Genomic DNA, 26,816 nt, shown 5'->3' on the forward strand with positions numbered 1-26,816 from the left:
CTGATAGTGTCAAAGTCTTTTAAACCGTATCGACGAGATCTATTTCCTAATATTTAAACGGAAACTGACACACAGCTGTCCTTTCCTTGAGCGTCTGTGTCTAAACTGCACACTGGCTGCACACAGACCTCCCCCGCAGTATATCAGTTTGGGGTGCCCCGGGAAAGCCAGGGCTGCAGGCAGTTCCGGCACCAACTCAGACCGCATCTGCCCTCTGCCTAGCGGGGCACCTCTCTACCAATCCCGAAGGGCTGCTCGCCCGGCCTCACGGGAAAGGTAGTTTCCAGGTTGGGCGCCAACAGCATCAGGCTGTGCGCGTGGGCTCTGCGCATGCCTCGTCCGCCGGGCTACGTCTGCGTTTCCGCCTTTCCTTTCGTTTTTCTCAGGTTTTGCGTGGGAGGCGGTCCCGCGATTTCAAGGGTCTACACGCTCTTCTATGGCGAATGCAACCTGATGAGGGAGTGGGGTAAGCCCTGGTGGGTTGGGCAGGGACGGAGAGGGAGCCCCGCGCGACTCCTGGGGCGGACGGCAGGGGGCCGGTACCAGGTGGTGGGGAGGAGGCCCGGGGACCGGCGGGGCTGCAGCGTGTCGGCCAGGACGCTAGGCCGGTTCCTCAAAGGCGCAGCCTCTGTACAGAGCAGGGTACGCAGCGTGTGTCGCTCCGTTTGTGGGGGCGGCGGAGGAGGGCATGTGCGCTTGCGCGGTTGGCGCGCTGAGCCTTGTGGGAGGGGCAGTTCTCTGGTCTAGCGTGTGTGCGTGTGCTAGGGCGCCGCGGTACCTGGGCGGGGAAGGGCGGGTGCAGTCGCCCGCCAGACCGACAGACTCTGTTACACGTTTTGCATTCATCCTCTTTAGGTTCCGAACTGCCCTCCAGTCAGGTCCATCACTGCATCTTGGTATTTGCTGTTACTCTGTCCTGACTTGATCTTGCACTCAGGAAAGATCTTCAAGAATTACCTAATTTTGGCCTGGCTCGGTGGCTCTCACCTGTAATCCTAGCACTTTGGGAGGCCGAGGCGGGTGGATCACCTGAGGTCAGAAATTCCAGACCAGCCTGACCAACATGGTGAAACCCTGTCTCTACTAAAAATACGAAAAGTAGCCGGGCGTGGTGGCGCATGCCTGTATTCCCAGCTACTGAGGCGGAGAATTGCTTGAACCCGGGAGGCGGAGGTTACAGGTAGCCAAGATCGCACTATTGCACTCCAGACTGGTCAACAAGAGCGAAACTCCGTCTCAAAAAAAAAAAAGAATTACCTAATTTTGCCTTATTTGTTAGAAGAAAAAGTTTTTTTTTGGTTTTTTGTTTGTCAAGGTTACTGACTTGTTCAGGATCACAGTTTGGGAAGACTAAGTCACATCTCCTGACCCCTAAGCCAGTACTGGCTACTTTTCCACACACATCAAAGCAAGTTTAAAATATCCCTTTGAGAAATAGCAACAAAGTTAGATGAAGAAATTAAAACAGATTTTTTTTTTTTGAAGCGCTGCCGCTTATGGCTTTCTTTGGAGTCACTCACCAGAGGTTAAGTAACATTACTGGGAAAATCGTTAGCTTAGTCCTATTTTTTTACAACGGTTTTAGTGTTAATGTTCCTTCATTAAATATATTGTTAACTTGTTTGGCCAATATTGTCATTATACTTTTTTTGTGGACACCGAGGGAGATTGAAATCCTTAGGAAGCAAATATTTACTTTCACCTGGTAAAAAATCTTGTGCCCAAGAGCTACATAATTATGTTGGAGTTATTCTTTCACCATTTCTACCGCCTATTCCGAAGTGTTCTTCCACCATTTCTACCCCCTATTCCGAAGTGTCAGAGGACATTGATATTCTCCCAGAGGAAGCATTTTACCTAGTGGGTGTGTATGGCTTCTTAGGGCAGAAGAATCCGGGAGTTTCCAGGCAGGCCAAATCTTTCATGACCCCATTCTTCTTTTTCTAACTCAGCTGTATCTTCAGAGTTGTCTCCGTCTTTCCAAGAACAGAACAAAATGAACAAGGTAAGTTGTTTATTAATTCCCTACTTTATTTTGCAGTGGACTTTGTGAGATTTGTAAGAGTCAATATGGTGGGGTTTTTTTTTTTTTTTTTTTTTGTGAGACGGAGTCTCGCTCTGTCACCCAGCCTGGAGTACAGTGTCCCTATCTCGGTTCACTGCAACCTCTGCCTCCTGGGTTCAAGCAATTCTCCTGCCTCAGCCTCCCGAGTAGCTGGGACTGCAGGCGCACGCTGCCGCGCCTGGCTAATTTTTTGCATTTTAATAGAGACAGGGTTTCACCGTGTTGCCTAGGCTGGTCGCAAACTCCTGAGCTCAGTCAATCCGTCTGCCTCGGTCTCCCAAAGTGCTGGGATTACAAGCGTGAGGCACCGTGTCTGGCCAAGAGTCAATATGTTAAGATGAGAAATTAGTAATAGATAAAAATTGAACTTCCCAGAAAATATAAAGTAACAGATCAATAGCAGGGCCAAGTTAGAGTCAATAAGTTGAGTTTCGTATGTTTCTTATGTTTCCAACAACCATGGCAGAAAGGAAGACACTGGATACAGACAGACTGACTCCTCTGAAGACACAAAGACTTCCTGGCAGATACCTTTTTTGGTCATAACATAGGGACCCATAGTGAATAACCTTCCAGTGATAACCCTGAAATGAGTGCAGCCTATTGAGTCAAACTGCTTTTTTAATTTTTATTTTACACAGGTTCCAATTTTCTTTTGTATGTAGTGTTTGATCAGTAAATTAAAATGTATTTTAATTTTATTTTTTTTATTTTTTTGAGACGGAATCTTGCTCTCTTGCCAGGCTGGAGTACAGTGGTGTGATCTTGGCTCACTGAAACTTCTGCCTCCCGGGTTCAAGTGATTCTCTTGCCTCAGCCTCCCGAGTAGCTGGGACTACAGGCATGCGCCACCACACCTGGCTAATTTTTGTATTTTTAGTAGAGACGGGGTTTTACTGTGTTGGCCAGGATGGTCTTAATATCTTGACCTCGTGATCTGCCCTCCTCGGCCTCCCAAAGTGCTGGGATTACAGCCGTGAGCCACTGCGCCCCGCCAATAAATTAAAATGTATTTTAATTATTATTATTTTTTTGATACAGAGTCTTGCTCTGTCACCAGGCTGTAGCACAGTGGTGTGATCTCGGTTCACTGCAACCTCCGACTGCCTGGTTCAAGTGATTCTCCTGCCTCGACTCCTTGGTTAAAGTGATTACCCTGCCTCAGCCTCCCGAGTAGCTGGGATTATAGGCACGCACCACCATGCCCAGCTAATTTTTGTATTTTTAGTAGAGATGGGGTTTCACCATGTTGGCCAGGCTGGTCTCAGTCTCCTGACCTCGTGATCCCCCGCCTTGGCCTCCCAAAGTGCTGGGATTATGTATTTTAATTTTTAATGAATCTTATTTCTACATGTGTAGCAGATAGATAGACAACCCCCTAAATTTTAAATATAGAACTTAATGAATTATTACAAATCCATGGCGCAAATAATGAATACACAGGTCAAAACAAACATTGCCAGCACTCCTGAAGCTGCTGTCTTGTCCCCCTCACAATCCTGACACCTCCCTGCTCATTCACTCATTTACATATAAGCCACAGTATCTGTGGCTTCAGTGGCAGAGTTGAGTAGTTGTGACAGGAAGATTTTGGCCTGCAAAGCCCCAAATTTAATGATGTCTGATTTTTTTTTTTTTTTTTTGGAGAGAGTCTCACTGTCACCCAGGCTAGGGTGCAGTGGTGCGATCTTGGCTCACTGCAGCCTCTGCCTTCAGGGCCCAAGGGATTCTCCTGGCTAAGTCTCCCAAGTAGCGGAAATTACAGGCACGCGCCATCACACCCGGCTAATTTTGTATTTTAGTAGAGACGGGGTTTTACTTGGCCAGGCTGGTCTCAAACTCCTGGCCTCAAGTGATCCGCCTGCCTTGGCCTCCCAAAGCGCTGGGATTACAGGTGTGAGCCACCGTGCCTGGCCAAATATTTAATGTCTGCTTTTTTACAGAAGAAGTTTACCAATCCCTAGATTAGTTTATAACGTTTATTTGTTGGTGGTGTGTACTATTCTAGATGACTTTTCCTACTTCAAGGTTATGAAGATACTCTTTTTTGTTATCTTTTAAAATATTTATTGTTTTGGCATTCACATTTACATCTCTTTCATTGGAATGAGTGTCTACTTTTGTATGAGGTAGATGTCAGATTCCTTTTTTCATGTGGTTAATGTAGAATTATTTTTGAAAACACCATCCTTTCCCCACTGTTTTACATTGTGATATTTGTCATCAATTATGTGTACATATATGTCTGTGTGTTTTTTGGGCTATGTTCTGTTGGTTGGTTGTGCCAGTACCACACTTGGTGAAACATCTTAGCATCTAGTAGCGGGTTTAACACATTTTTTCTTCAGCAAGATCCTGGCTCTTCCTAGTTCCTTGCATTTCCATACAAATATTGTTAGTATTAATAAAATAACTGCTGAGACTTTCTTTGGGGTTGAATTGAACCTATATATAAATTTGGGAAGAATTACTTACCTTTTTTTTTTGAGACAGAGTCGCCCAGGCTGGAGTGCAGTGGTACGATCTCAGCTCACTACAACCTCCACCTCCTGGGTTCAAGTGATTCTCCTGCCTCAGCCTCCTGAGGAATTGGGATTACAGGCACCTGCCACCATGCCTGGCTAATGTTTTTGTATTTTTAGTAGAGAGACGGTTTTGCCATGTTGGCCAGGCTGGTCTTGAACTCCTGACCTCAAGTGAGCCGCCTGCCTTGACCTCCCAAAGTACTAGGATTACAGATGTGAGCCACCGTGCCTGGCCTCCAATTCCATTCTTGATCGTTTTCTTTCCCCACTTTTCTGACTACCTTCTGATTTTCTCTTGATGGCTTTGAACACCACTATATTATAAATGTCTCTGTAGTCGTTGTTTCATTCTTGATCTTCATATTATGCTTCATTTTTTTTTGAGTTGGAGTTTTGCTCTTGTTACCCAGGCTGGAGTGTAGTGGTGCTGACCTCGGCTCACTGCAATGTCTGCCTTCCAGGGTAAAGGGATTCTCCTGTCTCAGCCTCCTAAGTAGCTGGGATTACAGGCACCCGCCACCATGCCTGGCTAGTTTTTTGTATTTTTAGTAGAGATGGGGTTTCACCATTTTGGTCAGGCTGGTCTCTTAACTCCTGACCTCAGGTGATCCACCCACCTCAGCCTCCCAAAGTGCTGAGATTACAGGTGTGAGCCACCATGCCAAGCCTATGCTTCAGATTTAATGTAATTAGGATGTTTCTTGCTAGAATACTGTGTCCAACCTATTTAGCCCTAACTTTCCTGGTTTACATTGTGGCCCTGGTATCTGGACAGCTGTTCATGGAGATAGCCAGAGGAAACATTTTTTCTCTTAATGAATTGGTGACCACATTTTGTTGTTCTTGTCTCCTATTATCTGTGCCCTATTTGCATCCTGGTTTCTTCTACAGTAGTTTATGTAAATGTTGTTTTGTCCTTTGCTGTTCTCAGTAGAATTGGTTCTGTAAACAAAACCTGGTCCCGTAATTGCAGTATATGCTCACATCTCATCTTTGGCTCTCCCTTTTTCACAGCAGTGATCCCTAAAAGATGTGCCCTAGAGGATATCCAGAACAATCCAATTGGATGTCTTCTCCTCTGTACTCCACAGAGGTTTCAAGTATAATGGTTCCAAAATCTTTCCATTTTCTACACATCCTTATAATTGTCTCTGAATTAAAGGATTAGAACCCAGAATATGTATTGCAATGAAGAAAATGTCAGGCTCTTTTTCTACATTTTTAAATCCAAATGAGAATTAAATTAGAATTCATAATGAATGTACTGACAGTTTATTTCTGTGATTTGTAAATATAAATCTGTAGTTCTCAGTAATATTCTTGAAAATGGTAAATGATCAAATACTTTGGAGACCATTGGTCTAAAATTACTTTATAACCCATTTCCTTGGCTTTTTTTCTCAAGACAGCACCAGGCCATCTCCTGTGCTGTCTGCTGTTTTGTTGATGTCTGCAGTGTGTTGGAGGCCCTCATCTTTGCTTGTATCATGGCCTTATGCTTATGAAGAACGTAATGGAGTGTTTTTGATAATTCAATCAACAGCTGTACTTCCTCAATTAAGCTCAAAACAGAGCTAACTTTGCTCCTAATGTTAGTCTATTGTGTTTGTACTTCCACCTTAGTACTTGTAACATATTACCACATATATTTTCTTACCACTCTGTGTGTTCTTTGAACACAGGAAGATTTTTATTAATCTTAGTATTTTCAGCAGTGATGTTTGTTCCAGGTACATTGTAGGAACTTGATAATTTCTTTTGCATGAATTAATATCTTAATGCATTAATGGCAGAATATTTCTGTTATGATTTCTTTTTCCTTAAAAGTATAAAGCAAAACAAATATTCTATGAATAATAATCATGGTAAGGATTAGTCCATACTTCTTTTTTCATGCCACCTAATTCTGAATGTTTCAGGTAGAACAGAAGTTCCAGGGGTCAGTATCATTTAAAGATGTGACTGTGGGCTTCACCCAGGAGGAGTGGCAGCACCTAGACCCTAGTCAGAGGGCTCTGTATAGAGATGTGATGCTGGAGAACTACAGCAACCTTGTCTCAGTGGGTAAGGTCTGTTCACTGTATCATTCTAAATAGCATTTGTTTATTCTTTTGATTATGAAGCATATGGGCAGTCTGTATAGTTTAATGATATTTAAGGTTAGGCTTCAGGAGTCAGTGTTGATTGATCACCTCTGAGCACCAGAAGATACTTGTGTTCACCTTTCCAGTGAAAATGTTCCACCGGCAACTTGAAGCAGCCCCGGAAGCTTCTTCCTGCTTCAAAGGCCTGAAGTCTAGACTGCTTGGTCCAAATCCTAAATTATTTCCTGTTAACAGGGTATTGTGTTCACAAACCAGAGGTGATCTTCAGGCTGGAACAAGGAGAAGAGCCATGGAAACTGGAGGAAGAATTCCCAAGCCAGAGCTTTCCAGGTGAGTTAATATGTACTGCACAGATTCACATCACGGGATTTGTTGTTTCCCAGTAGTTAATTCAGGGTTTGGCAATTTTGGAAGATTTTTCAAGAACATCTCCGTAGAGGTCCTAACCTCTGGAAGTGATGGAGAATACTGATTCCTAAATCAAACCTCCAGATACTACTCACAAAAAATTCCTCCTTTTTGAATCATTTTTTGAATGTTTACTATTCTTACACCTGCCAATAGTTCAGTCTTTGTCCACCTCAACTTTACTGTTGTTTTTCTTGGTTATCATTTTTCTCCAAGCACTTTCAGTGTCCTACCTTGCCTCCATTGTTTTGTGTTTATTCTGTTGTCAGAATTTTTTATACACTCATTTTTAAACTCAGCAAATAATGTTTGTGTACTTGCTGTGTGCTGAGGATATAATGATGAAAAACATTAGGCCGGGCGTGGTAGCTCACACCTGTAATCCCAGCACAGGTCGAGGCAGGCAGATCACTTGAGGTCAGGAGTTCGACAACAGCCTGGCCAACATGGTGAAACCCCATCTGTACTAAAAATACTAAATTATCTGAGTGTGGTGGCAGGTGCCTGTAATCCCAGCTAATTGGGAAGCTGAGGCAGGAGAATCACTTGAACCCAGGAGGCAGAGGTTGCAGTGAGCTGAGACTGCACCACTGCACTCCAGCCTGAACAACAGAGTGAGACTCTGTCTCAAAAATAAGTAAATAAAAAAAAAAAGTCTCTATTATGTATACTTAATGTATATGTATATTAAATGTTCTGTGGTTTTAAAGACTATGAAAGAAATTAAAGCAAGTTAGATTGGCTGAATGTGGTACTTTAAAGAACAGTCAGGGGAAACCTTAATGAGGTCAACATTAGAGCAGAAATTTGAATGAAATGACTGTGTGAGCCATGAGGATTCTGACCCTTTTCACCAGGGGTAATAGCGGCTGCTAGCCTTGGACAGGAATGTGGTTGGTGGGTTTCAGGAATAACCAAAAAGTCACAGTGGCTGAAAGGAGGGGTTGATTGGAGGAAGGGCAGGAGGTGAGGTGAGGGAGGCAGCTAGAGTCCAAAGGTGAGCCTAACATAAGCCTTATTCAGTTAATTTTATTTTTAATTTAGTGGTAGATTTTCAGCAGATGAGCAACATCTGATTTATATTTCTATAAGATCTTTCTCACCTCTGTAGAGAAAATATTGGGCATGGCATAGGGCATAGAGAGCTCATTAAAGGCCTTGGTAGTTTTCCTTATGAGTGATTGTGGTAGCTTAGACAAAGCCGGAAGGCAGGAGGGAATGGGATGAAGTTTGTTTCTCTCAGTATTTGGAAAGCTGGGCAATAACAAAAGAACTAACATTTGTAACATCAGAAGGAGGGGAAAGAGGTGTTTAAAGTATTTGAAGAAGTAATGGCTAGACCTTCTCAAATTTAGCGAAAAGATATAAAACTACACATTCCCGAGTCTGAAGTAACATCAAATAAGTCCATGGCAAACTCACACTGTAATTAAATTTTTGAAAACCAAAGACAAAAATTTTCTTTTCTTTTCTTTTTTTTAATTTGAGCTTGTGATCATTTATTTTATTTTATTATTATTATACTTTAAGTTTTAGGGTACATGTGCACAACGTGCAGGTTTGTTACATATGTATACATGTGCCATACTGGTGTGCTGCACCCATTAACTTGTCATTTAGCATTAGGTATATCTCCTAATGCTATCCCTCCACCCTCCCCCCACCCCATAACAGTCCCCAGTGTGTGATGTTCCCCTTCCTGTGTCCATGTGTTCTCATTGTTCAAGTCTCACCTGTGAGTGAGAACATGCGGTGTTTGGTTTTTTTGTCCTTGCGATAGTTTGCTGAGAATGATGGTTTCCAGTTTCATCTATGTCCCTACAAAGGACATGAACTCATCATTTTTTATGGCTGCATAGTATTCCATGGTGTATATGTGCCACATTTTCTTAATCCAGTCTATCATTGTTGGACATTTAGGTTGGTTCCAAGTCTTTGCTATTGTGAATAGTGCCGCTATAAATATACGTGTGCATGTATCTTTGTAGCAGCATGATTTATAATAAAATTTTCAAAGTAGCCAGAGAGAAACAACACATTCCCTACAGGGATGACTGTGGGTTTCTCTTCTGAAACTGTGGCGGCAGGAAGGAAGTAGTATATTTTCTCAAGTACTGAGAGGAAAGCACTATCAAATAAAAAATCTGTATCTTTTGAAACTATATTCATGAATAAAGGGGAACTAAAGGCATTATTAGACAGGGAAGCTAAGAGAAAATGTTGCTAGCAAACCTACCTTTAAAAATTGGCTAGAAGTTCTCTAAATAGAATGGAAATAACACAAGAAGGCTTGGAATGCAGGCAAGAAAGAAGATTGGAGGTTTGCAAAAATAGGGATGAATATATTTTTCTCTTGAGTTTCTAGAATCATTTTTGATGGTTGGAGCAAAATGCTCTGTATGTAGTGGAAACACTTAAGACAATTATATTTTAAAAGTGGGGAGGGTAAAGGGGCCTAAGTGGAATGAAACTTGGTACATTTCACTTCAAGTGGTAAAATGTCTGATAGACTGATAAGTTACATATGTACATTTTTATACCTAGAACAACTACTGAGAATACTATAAAATGTGATACATTTAGAAACACTATAAATAAACCAAGATGGAATCTAAAAGATGAATGGAGAACAGAAAACAAAACAAATAGCAGCCTAACAGAGCAATATTTACCTTAAATGTAAATGATCAAAGTATACTAATTAAAATATAAATTGATAGAGTGGAAAAAACATAAAACGATTCTAAAATTTTTAATTTTTTGAGTACATAGTAGGTATATATATTTTTGGAGTACAGATGTTTTGATACAGGCATGCAATGTGTAATAATCACATTTACCCTAATGTGATTATTTATCTTTTGTGTTATCAACAATCCAGTTATACTCTTTTAGTCACTTTAAAATGTACAATTAAATTTGACTACAGTGACCCTGTTGTGCTAGCAAATATTAGGTCTTATTCATTCTTTCTAATGATTTTTTTCTACCCTTTAACCATCCTCACCTTCCCCCCACCCCACCCCACTACCTTTCCCAGTCTCTGGTAACCGTCCTTTTACTTTCTACCTCACCTCCATGAGTTCAGTTATTTTAATTTTTAGCTTTCACAAATAAAGTGAGAACATGCAAAATTTAACATTCTGTGCCTCTATTTCCATCTAGGTTGTTGCATATGACAGGATCTCTCATTCTTTTTTATGGCTGAATGGTACTCCATTGTGTATATGTACCACATTTTCTTTATCTGTTTATCTGTGAATGGACACTTAGGTTGATTCCGAATCTTAGCTCTTGTGAACAGTGCTGCAGTAAACACGGGAGCGGAGATATCTCATTGATGTACTGATTTCTTTTCTTCTGGGTATATACCTAGGAGTGGGATTGCTGGATCATATGATAGCTCTATTTTTAGTTTTTTCAGGAACTTCCAAACTGTTCTCTTTCAGCCATATGAAGTGAAAACCATGCTCTGTAAGTGCTCACCTGACTTTTAGTTCCTGTGAAACTGCTTCTTTTGTGTAGATAGTTGCCAATCTTAGTCTTCCTGTGGGGGAGTGGGTATGATCGGTGGTGTTCTCTATTCCACCATCTTGCTCCACCCATCCTAAAAGTGTTTTCTTAGGAAACTCATAACATAGTGAACAACATAGGTTGATAAAGTATATAAAAAGATAAACTGTACAAACATTAATCAAAACAAAGAGTGACACTATTAATATCAAATACACTAGACTCCAGAGGAAAGAAAATTATTAGACAAAAAGAACATTATATAATGATAAAAGGATCAATCCAACAAAAGTGCAATGATCCTAAATGTGTCTCTAGCAAACCTCAAAGTACACAAAACAAAACTGATTGAGCTGAAAAGAGAAAAGCACATTTTTAATTGTATTTGGAAAATTCATCACTTCACTCTTAACAATTGGTAGAATTACTAGCCATGATTACTAGCAGATACAGAAGAACAGGACAGCAACATCAGCCAACAGGACTGAAGCAACATTGTAGAATAGTGCTTAACAAGGCTGGGTGTGGTGGTCCATGCCTTTAATCCCAGCACTTTGGGAAGCGGAGGTGGGTGGATTGCTTGAGGTCAGGAATTCAAGAGTAGCCTGGATAACATGGTGAAACCCTGTCTCTACTAAAAATACAAAAATTAGCCAGGCATGGTGGTGCATGCCTGTAGTCCCAGCTACTTAAGAAAGTGAGGCAGGAGAATCACTTGAACCGGGAGGCAAAGGTTGCAGTGAGCCAAGATTGTGTTACAAAGCTTGGGTTACAGAATAAGACTCTGTCTCAAAAAAGAAAAGAAAAAAAAAAGAATAGTGCCCAACAATAGCAAAATAAAATTTTTTTCTCAAGTGTCCATGGAATATTCAGAGAGATAGACCATATCCTGGGCCATAAATAAGCCCTGGCAGATTTAAAAGAATTGAAATCATTCTGAGTATGTATGTTTTCTGGCCATAATGAAACCAAACTACAAATCAGTAATAGAATGACAATAGGAAAATATCTAATCATTTAGAAATTAAACATCAGACTTCTAAATAAAGTCTGGAGTGAAGAAGGGGCCTCAAATTCAATAGTAGAAATGCATAGACTTAATGAAAATGAGACCATACCGTATCAATGTATGTGGGAGGTAGCTAAAGCAGTGCTGATAGAGAAATTTATAGCACTAATGCTGACAGTAGACAAGATGATAGGTTGCAAACTCATAACTGACTTTCTATCTTAAGAAACTAGAAAAGAGCAAAATAAAACCTCTGTTAAGTAGAAGGACAAAAATAACACTGGAAGCAGAAATCAGTAAAATTGAAAATAGGAAAAAGTAGAGAAAACTAATGAAACATAGGGTTCTTTGGGAAAAAATCAATAAAATTGATAAACATCTAGTAATATTGATTAAAAATATAAAATGAGATGACAAATCATCAATATCTGGAATGAAACAGGGAATATCACTCCACCATCCATTTAACAGTATAATAAGGGAATCTTGTCAACCACTTTATGTTTATACAGATGACAACATAGGCCAGGTGTGGTGGCTCATGCCTGTTATCCCAGCACTTTGGGAGGCCAAGGTGGGTGTATCACCTGAGGTCAAGAGTTCGTGACCACCCTGGCCAACATGGTGAAACTCCGTCTGTACTAAAAATACAAAAATTAGTCTGGTGTGGTGGTGCACACCTATAGTCCCAGCTACTCAGGAGGCTGAGGTAGGAGAATGGCTTGAACCCAGGGAGTGGGAGGTTTCAGTGAGCTGATACTGCGCCATTGTACTCTAGCCTGGGCAACAGAGCAAAACTGTCTCAAAAAAAAAAAAAAAATGACAACATAGAAGAAATGTACCAGTTCTTTAGAAACCACAAACTGTTACAACTCAATCAGAGTGATATAGATAATTTGAATGACCCATAGGTTTTCATAAAGGTTGACATAATTTGAATCAAATAATTTAAATTTTAAAAACCTCCAGAAAACCAATTTCCGAGTACAAGAGAGTTGTAGTCCTCACTAGAGAATTCTACCAAACACACAAGAATTAATGATGATTTTACACAATGTCCTCAGAAAATAGAAGTGGGAACATTTATTTTATTTTATTTATTTATTTATTTATTTATTTATTTATTTAGATGGAGTCTTGCTCAGTCACCCAGGCTGGAGTGCAGTGGTGTAATCTCAGCTCACTGCAAACTCTGCCTCCCGGGTTCAGATGATTCTCCTGCTTCAGCCTCCTGAGTAGCTGGGACTACAGGCACATGCCACCACACTCGGCTAATTTTTATATTTTTAATAGAGACGGGGTTTCACCATATTGGCCAGGCCGTTCTCAAACTCCTGACCTTGTGATCCGCTCACCTTAGTCTCCCAAAGTGCTGGGATTACAGGTGTGAGCCACCGCACCCGGCCAAGAGGGAACATTTCTTAACACATTTAAAAAATTATTTTGATGCCAAAACCATACAGACAGTACAAAAATAATACAACTACAGACCTATACCTCCCATAAATTTAGTAGCAAAAATCTTTAACAAAATACTAGCAGATAGAAAACAGTCATGTAAAAAGTATACACCATAATAACCAAGTGGGATTTATTTGAGTTATACAAGCAAGGCTTGTTCAACATTCAGAAAAAGATCAATGTAATTAACCCACCATAGGCTAAAGAAGAAAAATTACATAACATCAGTTAATAGTAGAGAAAGGATTTGACAAAATGCAATATCCATCCATGATAAAAACTCTCCATACTAGACATTGAGAGGATCTTCCTCAATTTGATGAATGAACATGCACAAAATATCTATAGCAAATATATTTGCTGGTAAGATGAATGCTTTCGCTGTAAAACTGGGAACAAGGCAAGGATGTGTGCTCTTGCCACTCTTATTCATTGTAGTACCGTAACTTCTATCAAGCACAATAAGGCAAGAAAATGAAATAGAAGTCATACACGTAGAGAAGAAATAAAACTTTATATTTACATATGACATGATTATATATGTAGAATATTACAAGGAATCTTAGAAAATAAAAACCTCAGGCCAGGCGCAGTGGCTCATGCCTATAATCCCAGCACTTTGGGAGGCTGAGGCAGGTGGATCACCTGAGATTGGGAGTTCAAGAGCAGCCTGACCAATATGGAGAAACCGTGTCTCTACTAAAAATACAAAATTAGCTGGGTGTGGTGGTTCATGCCTGTAATCCCAGCTACTCAGGAGGTAGGAGAATCACTTCAACCTGGGAGGCGGAGGTTGCGGTGAGCCGAGATCGTGCCATTGCATGCCAGCCTGGGCAACAAGAGCGAAACTCCGTCTCAAAAACAAAAAAAAAAAAGAAAAAATGAAAACCTCCCAGAATGAATGAATGATTTCCAAAAAGTTTCAGGGTCCAAGATGAACACATATAATCAATTTCTCTCAACTAACAATGAACATATGGAAATCTAAATTAAAAGCATAATACCACTTATTCCATAGAAAATTAAATAGTTCGGTATAAATTGAACAAAATATGTATAGGACTTTTGTGCTGAAAATTACAAAATGCTGATGAAAGAAATAATAGAAATAAATGAAGACACATGGTCTCTTGATAGATTGGAAACCTCAACTTAGTAAGTATGCCAGTTCTCTCCAAATTTATCTGTAGGTTTAATGGTTTAATGACTTTCCTGTCAAGATTCCAGTAAGGTTTTTCTCAGCTTTAAATAAACTTATTCCAAAATTTGCATAAACAGTCAAAGTCATAAACAGTTGAAAAAATTTTGATAAAATTCTTCTGAAAAGTTTTTAGAAAAAGAATAGTAGGAAGTATTGTATCCAGTGTTAAGGCTCATTACATGTCTCCCCTTTTCTGTGGTTTTGCTTTCTGCAGTTTCAGTTACCTGAGGCCAACTGTGGTTCAAAAATATTAAATAGGAAACTTCAGAAATAAATAATTCCTAAGTTTTAAATTGCACACTGTTGTGAGTAGCATGATGAAATTTTGCACTGTCCTGTCCCAGGACATGAATCAACCCTATGTCTAGCATACCCAGGCTGTATATGCTACCCATGAGTTAATTACTTTGTAACTGTCTTGATTATTTATTGTCACAATATGTGTTCAGGTAACCCTTATTTTACTTAATAATGGCCCTAAAGTGCAAGAGTAGTGATGCTAGCATATTGTTATAACTTTTCTATTTTATGATGATGTTAATCTCTCCCTGTCCCTAATTTATAAACTAAACTTTATCATAGGTTTGTATATTTAGGAAAAAACATAGTATTTATAGGGCTTAATACTATCTGAGGTTTCAGGCTTCTGCTGGGTGTCTTGGAATGTACCCCCCTTGGATAAGGAGTGACTACTGTATGTATATATTAATAGCTGTAATAAGAGGACAGGATGTTGGTAGAATATACACATTGGTAGAACATACATATAGAACGATGGAAAAGAATAGAAAACCTCAACATTGATTATGCTGTTATAGACTATATGTTCATGTTTCCCCAGAATTCATATGTTGGAGCCCTTACCCCAAGTGTGGTGGTGTTTGGAGATATGGAGCCCTTGGCAGGTAATTAGGGTTAGATTAAGTCATGAGGGTGGGGCCCTCAAGATGAGGTTAGTGCCTTACAGGAAGAGGAAGTGAGAGCTTGCTCACTCACCATGTGCATAGAGGAAGGCGATGTGAACATGCAGTGGCCTTCTGCAAGCTGGGAAGAGGCCCTCACCAGGCCCTGGCCATGCTGGCATCCTGATCTCAGACTTCCAGCGTTCAGAACCGCAAGGAAATAAAATTCTGTTGTTTAAGCCACACAGTCTGTGGTATTTTGTTATGGCAGCCGAAGCTAAGACATTTGATAAACTGTTGACAAAAATGCTAAAGAAATTCAGTCAGGTATTCAGCAAATGATGCTGGAGCGTTTTAACAGTATCTTGTATTGTGTGTGGTAAAATATATGTAACATGAAATTTGCCATTTTAATAGTTTGCCATTTTAACTGTCCAATGGCATTACACTCACAATGTTGTATAGCCATTACCACAATTTCTAAAACATTTTCATTATTTCAAACAGAAACTCTATTGCTATTAACCAGTAACTACTCATTCCCCCCTCCCACCAGCCTATGGTAACCTCTTATCTAGTTTGTCTCTGTGAGTTTTGACTGTTGTGAATATTTCATGTCAGTAGTGTGACAACATTTGGCCTTTCATGTCTGCCTTATTTCACTTAGCATGATGCTTTCAGCTTTCATCTGTATTGTAACAAGTATCAAGACTTTCTTTTCTGGCTGTTTAATCCATTCATCTGTTGATGTACACTTGGGTCATACACCTTTTGGCTGTTGTGAATAATGCTTCAGTGAACACTGGCATATCATTATCTGCTCAAGTTCCTGTATTCAGTTCTTTTGGATATAAACCTAGGAGTAGAATTGTTTTATCAAAGTGTATTTCTTTTAGCTTTTTGGGGTACCACTGAATTATTTTTAATGTGTATATAGATAGATAGATAGATAGATAGATAGATAATTTATTTTTGAGACAGAGACTTACCCTGTCGCCCAGGCTGGAGTGCAGTGGTGCAATCTCGGCCCACCACAACCTCCGCCTCCTGGGTTCAAGTGATTCTTCTGACTCAGCTTCCTGAGTAGCTGGGACTACAGGTGCATGCCACCATGCCCGGCTAGTTTTTGTGGTTTTAGTAGAGATGGGGTTTCACCACGTTGGTCAGGCTTGAACACCTGACCTCAGGTGATCCACCCGCCTTGACCTCCCAAAGTGCTGGGATTACAGGCGTGAGCCACTGCACCCAGCCTTACTTACTTTTTCTTTTGTTGCTCGTGTATTTTATATCATAGGTAAGAATCCATCAGCAAACCCAAAGTTTTCCTTATGTTTTCTTCTAAACATTTTAAGTAGGGATCTAACTTTATTTTCTAACTTTATTTTCTTGTGGAAATCCAGTTGACCCAGCATCATTTTTTGGTCATTTGTCATCAATACAAACAGAAACTCTGTCGCCATTAAGCGGTAACTACTCATTCCCCCTTCTGACCAGTCTGTGGCAACCTCTAATCTGTTTTGTCTCTGTATGACTGTTGTGAATATTTCATGTCAGTAGTGTGACAATATTTGGCCTGCATCAACTGAAAGAAAAGGCTTTTCTTTCTCCCAGTGAATAGAATTGACACCCTTGTCAAAAATCAGTTGACCATAGGTAGTGTATTTTTGGGCTCTCACTTGTATTCCATTTGTCTGTCTATACCTATGCCATGACCACACTGTTTGGATTACTGTAGCTTTCTAATAAGTTGTGAAATTGGAGATTTTGAGTCTTCTGACTTTGTTCTTGTTTTTAAAAATCGTTTTGGCTATTCAGGGCCCTTATAATTCCATGTGACTTTAAGGATCAGCCTTTTATTTTGGTAAAAATGCTGATGGAATTTTGATAGGGATTGTGTTAAATCTGTAGATCATTTTGGGTGGTATTGTCCTTTTAACAATAAGACATCTCTCAAACTATGAACATGAGATACTGTTTCCTTTATTTATGCCTTCTTTAATATTTTTCATGAGTATTTTGTAGTTTTCAGTGTACAAGTCTTGTACCTTCTTGGTTAACTTTATTTCTAGGTAGTATTTTATTCTTTAAGATGGTGCTGCAGATAGAATTGTTTTCTTAATTTTCTTTTCAGATTGTTCTTTGCAGGTGTGTAGCAACACAACTGATTTTTGTGTGTTGATGTATCCTGCAACTTTGCAGAATTCATTCATGGGCTACAGTATCTTTCTTGTAGATTATAATCTGTCTTTAGGATTATGTCACCTGTGAGTAGACATAGTTTTACGTCTTCCTTTGCGATGAATGCCTTCTTTCTTTAGTTGCTTGGTTGGAACTTCTACTGCAGTGTTAAATAGCACTGGCAAAAGTGGGTATTTTTGTCATCTTCCTGATGTTAAGAGGAAAGCTTTCTTTCATTAGTGAATATGATATAAAGCTGTGAATTTTCCATAAATGCCCTTTATCATGTTGAAGAAGTTCTATTCCGTTTTGTGTTTTCTGAATGTATTTATCCTGAAAGGGGGTTGGATTTTGTCAGCTGCCTTTCCTGTATCAACTGAGATGATCGTGTCCTTTTTTTACTTGTTTTATTAATGAAGTGTATTACATTCATTTTCTTTTCTTTTTTTTTTTTTTAACATTGATTTTCTTATGTTGAACCACACAGGCATTTCCAGGATAAATTCCCCTTGGTCCCTTGGTCATGGTATATAGTCCTCTTAATATACCATTAAATATATTTTACTGGAATTTGTGTGTGTGTGTGTGTGTGTGTGTGTGTGTGTGTGTAGCTTTGTATCTGTATTCATATGCATCATTCATTCATTCATTTATTTATTTGCATTTGTATTTTTTTTTTTAAGAGACAGAGTCTCACTCTTGCCCAGGCTGTAGTGCAGTGGTACAGTTATGGCTCACTGCAGCCTCGAACTTCCAGGCTCAAGTGATCCTCCCCATTCAGCCTACTGAGGGGACTACAGCTGTATACCACCATGCCCACTATGCCCAGCTATCTTTTTTTTTTTTTTTTTTGGTAGAAACAGTATGTTGCTCATGCTGATCTTGGACTCCTGGCATCAAGTGATCCACCTTGGCCTCCCAAACCTCTGGGATTACAGGTGCTATCCACCATGCCCAGCCTCAGTCTAAAACTATTAACTGTAAGAACTGTCAGTTTCTCCCTTGCATTCTGTCAGTGTTTGCTTTACATGTTTCAGGATGCTGCTTGGTACATACATAGTTATAATTTTTATATCTTATTGATGGAACGACCCTTTATTCATATATAGTATCCTTCTTTGTCTCTTGTAACAGCTTATGACTTAATCTATTTTGGGTGAAATTAGCATAGCCACCCCAGTTCCCTTTTGGTGGCTATTTTCATGGAATATCTTTTATCAGCCTTTCAGTTTTAATTTATTTGTGTCTTTGGATCTAAAGTCAGTTTGTTTTGGACAATGTGTAGTTTGATCATGTTTTTAAAAAATCTATTCTGAAGCTGGGTGGTTCACACCTATAATCCTAGCACTTTGGGAGGATCTCTTGAGCCCAGGAGTTGGAGACCAGCCTGGTCTACAAAGTGAGACTCCATTTCTACAAAAAAATAAAAAATAAATAGTTGGGTGTGGTGGTGTGCGCTTGTGGTTCCAGCTACTTGGGAGGCTGAGGGAGGAGGATCCCTTGAGCCCAGTAAGTCAAGGCTGCAGTGAGTCATGTTTGTGCCACTGCACACCAGCCTAGGTGACAGAACAAGATCCTGTCTAAAATAAATAAATAAATAAAATAAAATAAAATCCATTCTGCCAGCCTCTGCCTTCTGATTGGTGCATTCAATCAATTATCATTTAAAGTAATCACCGACAAGGAAGCACTTCTGAGATACTGCATTTTGTTTTCTGTATGTTGTATACCTTCTTTGGTACCATATTCCCTTTATTACTGTCTTCTTTGTGTTTTGTTGATTTTTTTTTTTTTTTTTTTGAGACAAAAGTCTTGCTCTGTTGCCCAGGCCAGGGTGCAGTGGTATGATCTTGGCTCACTGCAACCTCCTCCTCCTGGGTTCAAGCGATTCTCATGCCTCAGCCTCCCAAGTAGCTGGGACTACAGGCAAGTGCCACCACACCCACCTAATTTTTGTGTCTTTAGTAGAGATGAAGTTTTGCCATGTTGGCCGGGCTGGTCTTGAACTCCTGGCCTCAAGTGATTCACCCGTCTTGGCCTCCCAAAGTGCTAGGATTACAGGCATGAGCCCACCACGCCTGGCCTGATTTTTATAGTGAATCATTTTTATTCCCTTCTTTATTCCCTTCTCATTTCCTTCTGTGTATATTTTTTAGATATTGCCTTTGTAGTTAACCATGGGGATTACTTTCACATTCTAAATTCATGAAAATCTAGTTTACATTATTTCCCTCATAACTTCAATGTCATATGAAAACCTTGCTTCTACCTAGCACCTTACTCATCCCCTTTATGTTGTTGTCACACATTACGTATTTATACATTGTGTGCCCATAATGTAAATTTATATTTAGTTCTTATCCATTTATCTTTCAAGTCCCGCAGGAAGTAAAAAAATGGAGTTACAAAGCAAACATACAATGACCCTGGCTTTTATATTTGTCTATATAGTTAACTTTATTGGAAATCTTTATTTTTTCCTCCAGATTTGAGTATAGTTTCTTTTTATTTCATCTTTTTATTTCATCTTTAGTGCGTCCTGTATAGCAGGCCTAGTAGTAACAAACTCTCAGCATTTGTATATCTGGGATTAACTTCATTTCTCTTTCATTTTGAAGGACTGTTTTACCAGCTAGAGAATTCTCAGATGATAGTTTTTTTCTTTCAGCAATTTATATATGTCATCCATCTGTCTTCAGGCCTTCAATTGATTTCTAAGGAGATACCAGCTCCTAATATTAATGAGGATCTCTTGTAAAGTAAAAATGCCACAAAACTTTCCCACCATTTGAAGTCGCCTTTTTCCTGATTTGGCATTCACTTGGTTACTGTAAACCTTTGTTTTCCAGAGTTCTAACAAGGTTGGTTTTTATAGTTCTTGTTTTTTGGTGTTTCTGTGGGGAGACAGTTTGGAGCTGTGTACTCCACCATTTGGTTATGTCACTCAACAACATGGACCTGTTGTCCACTCAAGAACAACAAAATGAGATCTGCAAAGAAACAGGAAAAATGTGACCCATGCACAGGACTAACAACAGGCAACACAATAATATGGTTTCTGCCATTTAAGTTGGCAGAAACCGGTTGTCTGGTGCAGATCAGTATATATTGTGTAATTTGAGGAAGTGCCAGTAAAATAATGAAAAATGAACAAAACCTTGGGAAATGGATATCATTAGGTGCACCAGCATATACAAATGGGAGTATCAATATGAGAGAACAGAAAGGGAAAGAAAAGTTTTGTGAAGAATTCGCAGAAACACCCACAATTTGTTGAAGAACACTAATATATTCATCCAAGAAGCTCAACAAACTCATAGGAGGATAAATGCAAAGAGACTTATACCCAGACACATCATACTGAAAGATGTTTTTATCATGCTCTTATTTGACCTGCCTTATAAAAGTGATAATACAAGTGCTGGTGAGGATTTAGAGGAACTGAATTGTTCATACATTTTTGATGGCATGTAAAATGCTACAGTCATTCTAGAAAATAGTTTATCAGTTCCATTTAAAACTAAAAACAAACTTAACATGTCAATCACTAGTTTCACTGTTAGACATTTATCCTTGAGAAATAATTTCATAGCAGTTTTATGGGTAATAGCCCAAACCTGAATAATCCAGATGTTCTTGAATGTCTAAATAATGTGTGGTGTGTCCATACCATGAAGTGTTACCCAGTATTAAAATGGAATGAATGACCAATACATGTAACATTATGGATGAATCTGAAGAGATATAGCTGAGTTTTAAAAAACCCAATCTCAAAAATTTACATATTTGTTCTGGTCCACCCCATAGAATTGGGATGAACCCTTCTACCCCCAACGTTTGGTTTGGATATCAAAACTGGTAATGATATTAAGAGTGTAAAAAGGAGTTTATTAGTTATAGAGACAGGTTTCTAGGGAGACCAGAGAAGGCTCCTAAGCAGATCTAAATATGGATTGAGAAAGAAGGGAGAAGAATGGCTGCTTGTCATTGGGAATTTGGGGTGGGGTAAGCACACACAAAAGGGATGGAGTTTGTGTGGTTTGAGTTTCCTACTGGCATTGAGGGAGGGACCACCTAGGCTTTATTATTGGCTTGCTGAAATGTAGGGTAAGAGGGGAGATGGGTGGGATTTGAATCTATTAGCAGCCATTTACCACAAATGCAGTTAGGCTGTTTATCATAATACCTCATGATTTTATTTGTATAACACTTTTGAAATGACAACATAGAGATGGAGAACAGATTCATGGTTGCCAGTGTTAGGAAGGCAGAGAGGGTGGGAGATGGCTGTAGTTACCATGTGTGGCATCCTTGTGATAGTACTGTTCTGTATCACCAATGTTGTGATTTTCACAAAAATCTATACATGTGGCAAAATTTATAGAACTAAATATACACAACTAATGCATGTGAAACTTGTGAAATCTGAATAAGGTTGATTGAATGAATCAATGTCAGTTCTTGGCTGATATTGAACTATAGTTCTGCAAATTGTTACCATGGAGAAAACTGGGTGAGGGGTATACAGAATCTTCTCATTATTTCTTCCAGCTGCATGTCAATTTAAGAATTGTCTCCAGGCTGGGTGCGGTGGCATATGCCTGTAATCTCAGCACTTTGGGAGGCCAAGGTGGGTGGATCACTTGAGCTCAGGAGTTTGAGACCCACCTGGGCAACATGGTGAAACCCCATCTCTACAAAAAGTAAAGACATTAGCCAGGTGTGGTGGTGCATACCTGCAGTCCCAGCTACTTGGGAGGCTGAGGTAGGAGGATCGCTTGAGCCCAGGAGGTCAAGGCTGCAGTAAGCTGTGATGGCACCATTTGACTCCAGCCTGGGTGACAGAGTGAGACCTTGCCTCAAAACAAAACAAAACAAAACAAAAAAACAAAAAAAAAAAACAGTCTCCAAGTAAAAAGTTTTGTAAATTGCCTACCAACTATAAATAATTCAGCTTCTTAATCTTTAATAAAGGTAATAGGCCGGGTGCGGTGGCTCACGCCTATAACCCCAGCACTTTGGGAGGCTGAGGCGGGCAGATCACGAGGTCATGAGATGGAGACCATCCTGGCCAACATGGTGAAACCCCGTCTCTACTAAAATACAAAAAATTAGCTAGGCATGATGGTGCGCTCCTGTAGTCCCAGCTACTTGGGAGGCTGAGGCAGGAGAATTGCTTGAACCCAGGAGGCGGAGGTTGCACTGAGCTGAGATGGCACCACTGCACTCCAGCCTGGCAACACAGCGAGATTCCATCTTACAAAATAAAATAAAGGTAATGGACAAAAACATATTGTACACTATTTGTTGAAAAATCACAGCACACTTTCTATATGAGAGATGCTGGATCTCTTGTATCACCAGTTTTACTGAATCTCATACAGGATCTACTGTCCATTACACAGACAATAAAAAAAAATAAAACAAGGGTTGGGAAGTCAAATTGTCATTTTGCGTGCAGACAATTTGATTATCTGTACAAGCAAAAGTAAATGTTACACAGAAGTGATTCAAATTACTAAAAAATGTTAGTTTAGTGAGGTGGTTGGCTGTAAGAACAATACATAATATCAGTTGTGTGTTATTTATACACCATGAAACAGGTATATAAGAAACAAAATTTTCTTGAGAATTATATGAGATATAATTCACCTACTGTACTCTTCACCAATTTTATGTGTATAAATCAATCATTGTTAGTGTATTTGCAGGATTGTGCAACATTCCTGACAATTTTTTTTACTTTTTTTGAGATGGAGTCTCGCTCTGTTGCCCACGCTGGAGTGCAGTGGCATGATCTTGGCTCACTGCAACCTCTGCCTCCCGGGTTCAAGCCAGTTCTCCTGCCTCAGCCTCCTGAGTAGCTGGGATTACACAGCCTCCTGAATAGTTGGGATTACAGGCGCATGCCACCACAGCCAGCTGTTTTTATATTTTCACCATGTTGGCCAGGCTTGTCTCAAATTCCTGACCTCAGGTTATCCAGGCACCTCAGCCTCCCAAAGTGCTGAGATTATAGGCGTGAACCACCGCACCCGGCCGACAGTTGTTTTTTTGAGACAGAATCTTACTCTGTCACTCAGGCTGGAATACAGTGGTGCAATCTCGGCTCACTGCAACTTCCACCTCCCAGGTTCAAGCGATTCTCCTGCCTCAACCTCCCGAGTAGCTGGGATTGCAGGTGTGTACCACTGTGCCCAGCTAATTTTTTGTATTTTTAGTAGAGACGGGGTTTCACCATTTTGGCCAGGCTGGTCTGGAGCTCCTGACCTCAAGTGATGTGCCTGCATAGGCCTCCCAAAGTGCTGGAATTATAGGCGTGAGGCACTGCGCCCGGCTGACAGTGTTTCTTAGAACATTGTCATCATCCCTGAAACAAAGCCAATATCCATTAGCAGTTACTTTCTCTTTACCCTTTCCTGTAGCCCTTGGCAACCAAAATTGAATTTTCTGCTGTGTGGAGTTGCCTAATCTGGATGTTTCATAAAAATGGAACTGTGTGTGACGTTTTCTGCCTGGCTTCTTTTTCTTAGCATAACATATTCAAGGTTCATCCATGTTGTAGCATGTATCAATATTTCACTTGTTTTTTATGGCCATATAACATGGTATATAGATATACTACATTTTATGTATCCATTTGTCAGTGGATGGACATTTGGTTTTAGTTCTACTTCTTGACTACTATGAATAACTCTGCTGTAATTGTTCATGTATAAGTTTTCACATGGACATGTATTTTCAGTCATTTCAGATATATACCTAGAAGTAGAATGCTGGTTATATGGTGACTCTGTGTTTAACTTTCTTGGGAACTGCTTGATTGTTTCTCATAGCAGCCACAATACTTTACAATCCTGCCAGCAATGCATGAATTTTCCAGTTTCTCTAGTTTGCCAACATTTTTTATTAATATTTATTATACTAATCCAGTAGTTGTAAAGAGGTATCTCATTGTGGTTTTTTGCATTTCCCAATGGCTAATGATGTTGAACATCTTTTTTTTTTTTCTTTTTGAGATGGAGTCTCACTCTGTTTGCCCAGGCTGGAGTGCAGTGGTGGGATCTTGGCTCACTCACTGCAACCTCTGTCTCCTGGGTTCAAGCAATTCTCTGTCTCAGCCTCCCGAGTAGCTGGGATTACAGGTGCCCACCACCACGCCAGGCTAATTTTTGTATTTTTGGTAGAGATGGGGTTTCACCATCTTGGCCAGGCTGGACTTGAACTCCTGATCTCATGATCCACCCGCCTTGGCCTCCCAAAGTGCTGGGATTACAGGCGTGAGCCACTGCTCCCGGCCTGATGTTGAACATCTTTTTATGCACTTGTTGGCTATTTATGTATCTCCTTTGTCGATTTAAAACATTTACTTTATTTCATGACTTATAGAAAAATTGGGGAGATAGTAGAGAGAATTGTCATTTACCCAGTTTCTGCTGTTGTTAACATATTAGGATGGTATGTTTGCAACAGCTGTTGAACCAACATTGGCTCATGATTATTGACTAAAGTCCATATTTTTATTTAGCATCTGCTGATTTTTACCTAATGTCCTTCTTTGTTCCAGGATCCCTTCCAGGGCACCATATTACATTTAGTTGTCATGTCTCTTTAGGCTCCTCTTGGCTGTGGTGGTTTCCCAGACTTTCCGTGTTTTGGATGACCTTGACAGTTTAGAGGAGTCCTGGTGAGGTATATATAAATTCCGTTTATTGGAATGTGTCTGATGTTTTTCTCAAGATAAGACTGGGATTGTAGGTTTTACCACAGTGGTAAAATACCTTTTTTGTCACATTATATCAAGCATGCATACTGTCACCATGTTTTATGACTTTTGATGTTGGCCTGAAATGTCTTGGCAAACAGAGTTTGTCCACTATAAAGTTACATCTTTTTCCTATTTTCCATATTGTACACATTGGAACAATGTTACTCTGCACAACTCACACATAAGAAGTGGAGATTTATGAATTTTGTTGCTGTTGTTTTTTAGAGCACTTTCTTTCTGTCACTACAAGATGGTTCAGGCTCATCCTGTATATTTCCTTTCTAAAATCAGCCATCATTTCTTCAGGTAATCCTCATTCCTTTTATTTGAAAATGGTATTAGAAACCAAGATAGGGGCTAATGGTGTGCTTGCAGCAGTAGGGCGTGGCCATCTCAGCTGACAGAACAGGGAAATACACATGTGTATAAACCATGTAATATACTTATAAACAGTTCTACATGTAACCATCTGTATCTCTCTTAAGCTAAACATGTGTTTATACTTATACCTTCAACTCTTCATTACCACATGGATCATTCTAGCTTTCTTCCCTTGCTTCCCTGTAAATTACCATACCCAACAGTAAGAAATCTGGCTCTAACCTTCCATCATCCATTTACTTTCTTTTCTTTTTTTTTTTTTTGAGACAGAGTCTCACTCTGTCACCCAGGTTGGAGGGCAGTTGTGTGATCCCAGCTCATGGCAACCTCCGCCTCCTGGGTTCAAGTATTTCTCCTGCTTCAGCTTCTCAAGTAGCTGGGGCTACAGGTGCGTACCACAATGCTCAGCCAATTTTTGTGTTTTTAGAAGAGATGGGGTTTTGCCATGTTGAACAGGCTGGTCTCGAACTCCTGATCTTAGGTGATCCACCTGCCTTGGCCTCCCAAAGTTCTGGGATTAAAGTTGTGAGCCACTGCGCCTGGCCTTCCATTTACTTTCATTATTCTTTCCCTGTGTACATGTATGGCACTGTCAGAATTGTTAATCATGCCTATGTGGAAAATAATTTTATAATTTTATCAACTAATATATAGTACTTATGTGCAGATTTTCCTTTAGTCTCACAGACTTCTATCTCTTTCCAAAGTAATTAAGGTCAGGACTTCCTCCTTCATTGAAGGGAGTCCTTCATTGATACTATTTTTTGCATTTGTAATGCAATTAGATGTTTTGGTACAGGATGCCTTTATTCCTGGCTCCTCCTGAACCCATGACTTCGGTGAAATGGGTAATTTCCTTGAAATACACAAACTATCAAGAGTTACACAGAAGAAATAAACCATTCAAACGGACCAATATCAGTTAAAGAAATTGAATCCATAAAGCTTTCATAAAAGAAAAGAAAAAAAGAAAGAAAAATTATCAGACTTTTTTGGTTTCATTGGTGATTTCTGTGCAACATTTAAGGAAGAAATATGCCAGTTCTCTACAGTGTCTTTCAGAAAAGAGATGCAAAGGGAACCTTCTTAACACTTTTTTAAAAGGCTGTTTTTTCTCTAATCTTAAAAGCATATGAAGACCTTGCAAAGAAGAAAAACCACACACTAATATCCCTCATAAATATAGATGCAAAAATCCAAATAGAATCCAACATTGTATGAAAATAATTGGATGCCATGACCACTCAAGGCTGGTCAGAGTTTGAAAATCAATTAATGTGGCCGGGTACATTGGCTTACG

At 39.7% G+C, this 26,816-nt stretch overlaps 1 protein-coding gene across 1 annotated transcript in view; it reads left to right on the forward strand.

The window, feature by feature from the left end:
- The first annotated feature begins 381 nt into the window (after positions 1-381).
- Positions 382-26,816, forward strand: part of ZNF33A (zinc finger protein 33A) — a 50,233-nt gene continuing 23,798 nt past the window's right edge. The window contains 5 exon segments of the mRNA XM_054522193.2: positions 382-466; positions 856-896; positions 1,953-2,005; positions 6,510-6,654; positions 6,930-7,025. Coding sequence (XP_054378168.2) covers positions 444-466; positions 856-896; positions 1,953-2,005; positions 6,510-6,654; positions 6,930-7,025 — 358 coding nt within the window. The 5' untranslated portion in view covers positions 382-443.

The sequence above is a fragment of the Pongo abelii genome, chromosome 8 (assembly GCF_028885655.2).
Source record: "Pongo abelii isolate AG06213 chromosome 8, NHGRI_mPonAbe1-v2.0_pri, whole genome shotgun sequence".
NCBI classification, from domain to species: domain Eukaryota; kingdom Metazoa; phylum Chordata; class Mammalia; order Primates; family Hominidae; genus Pongo; species Pongo abelii.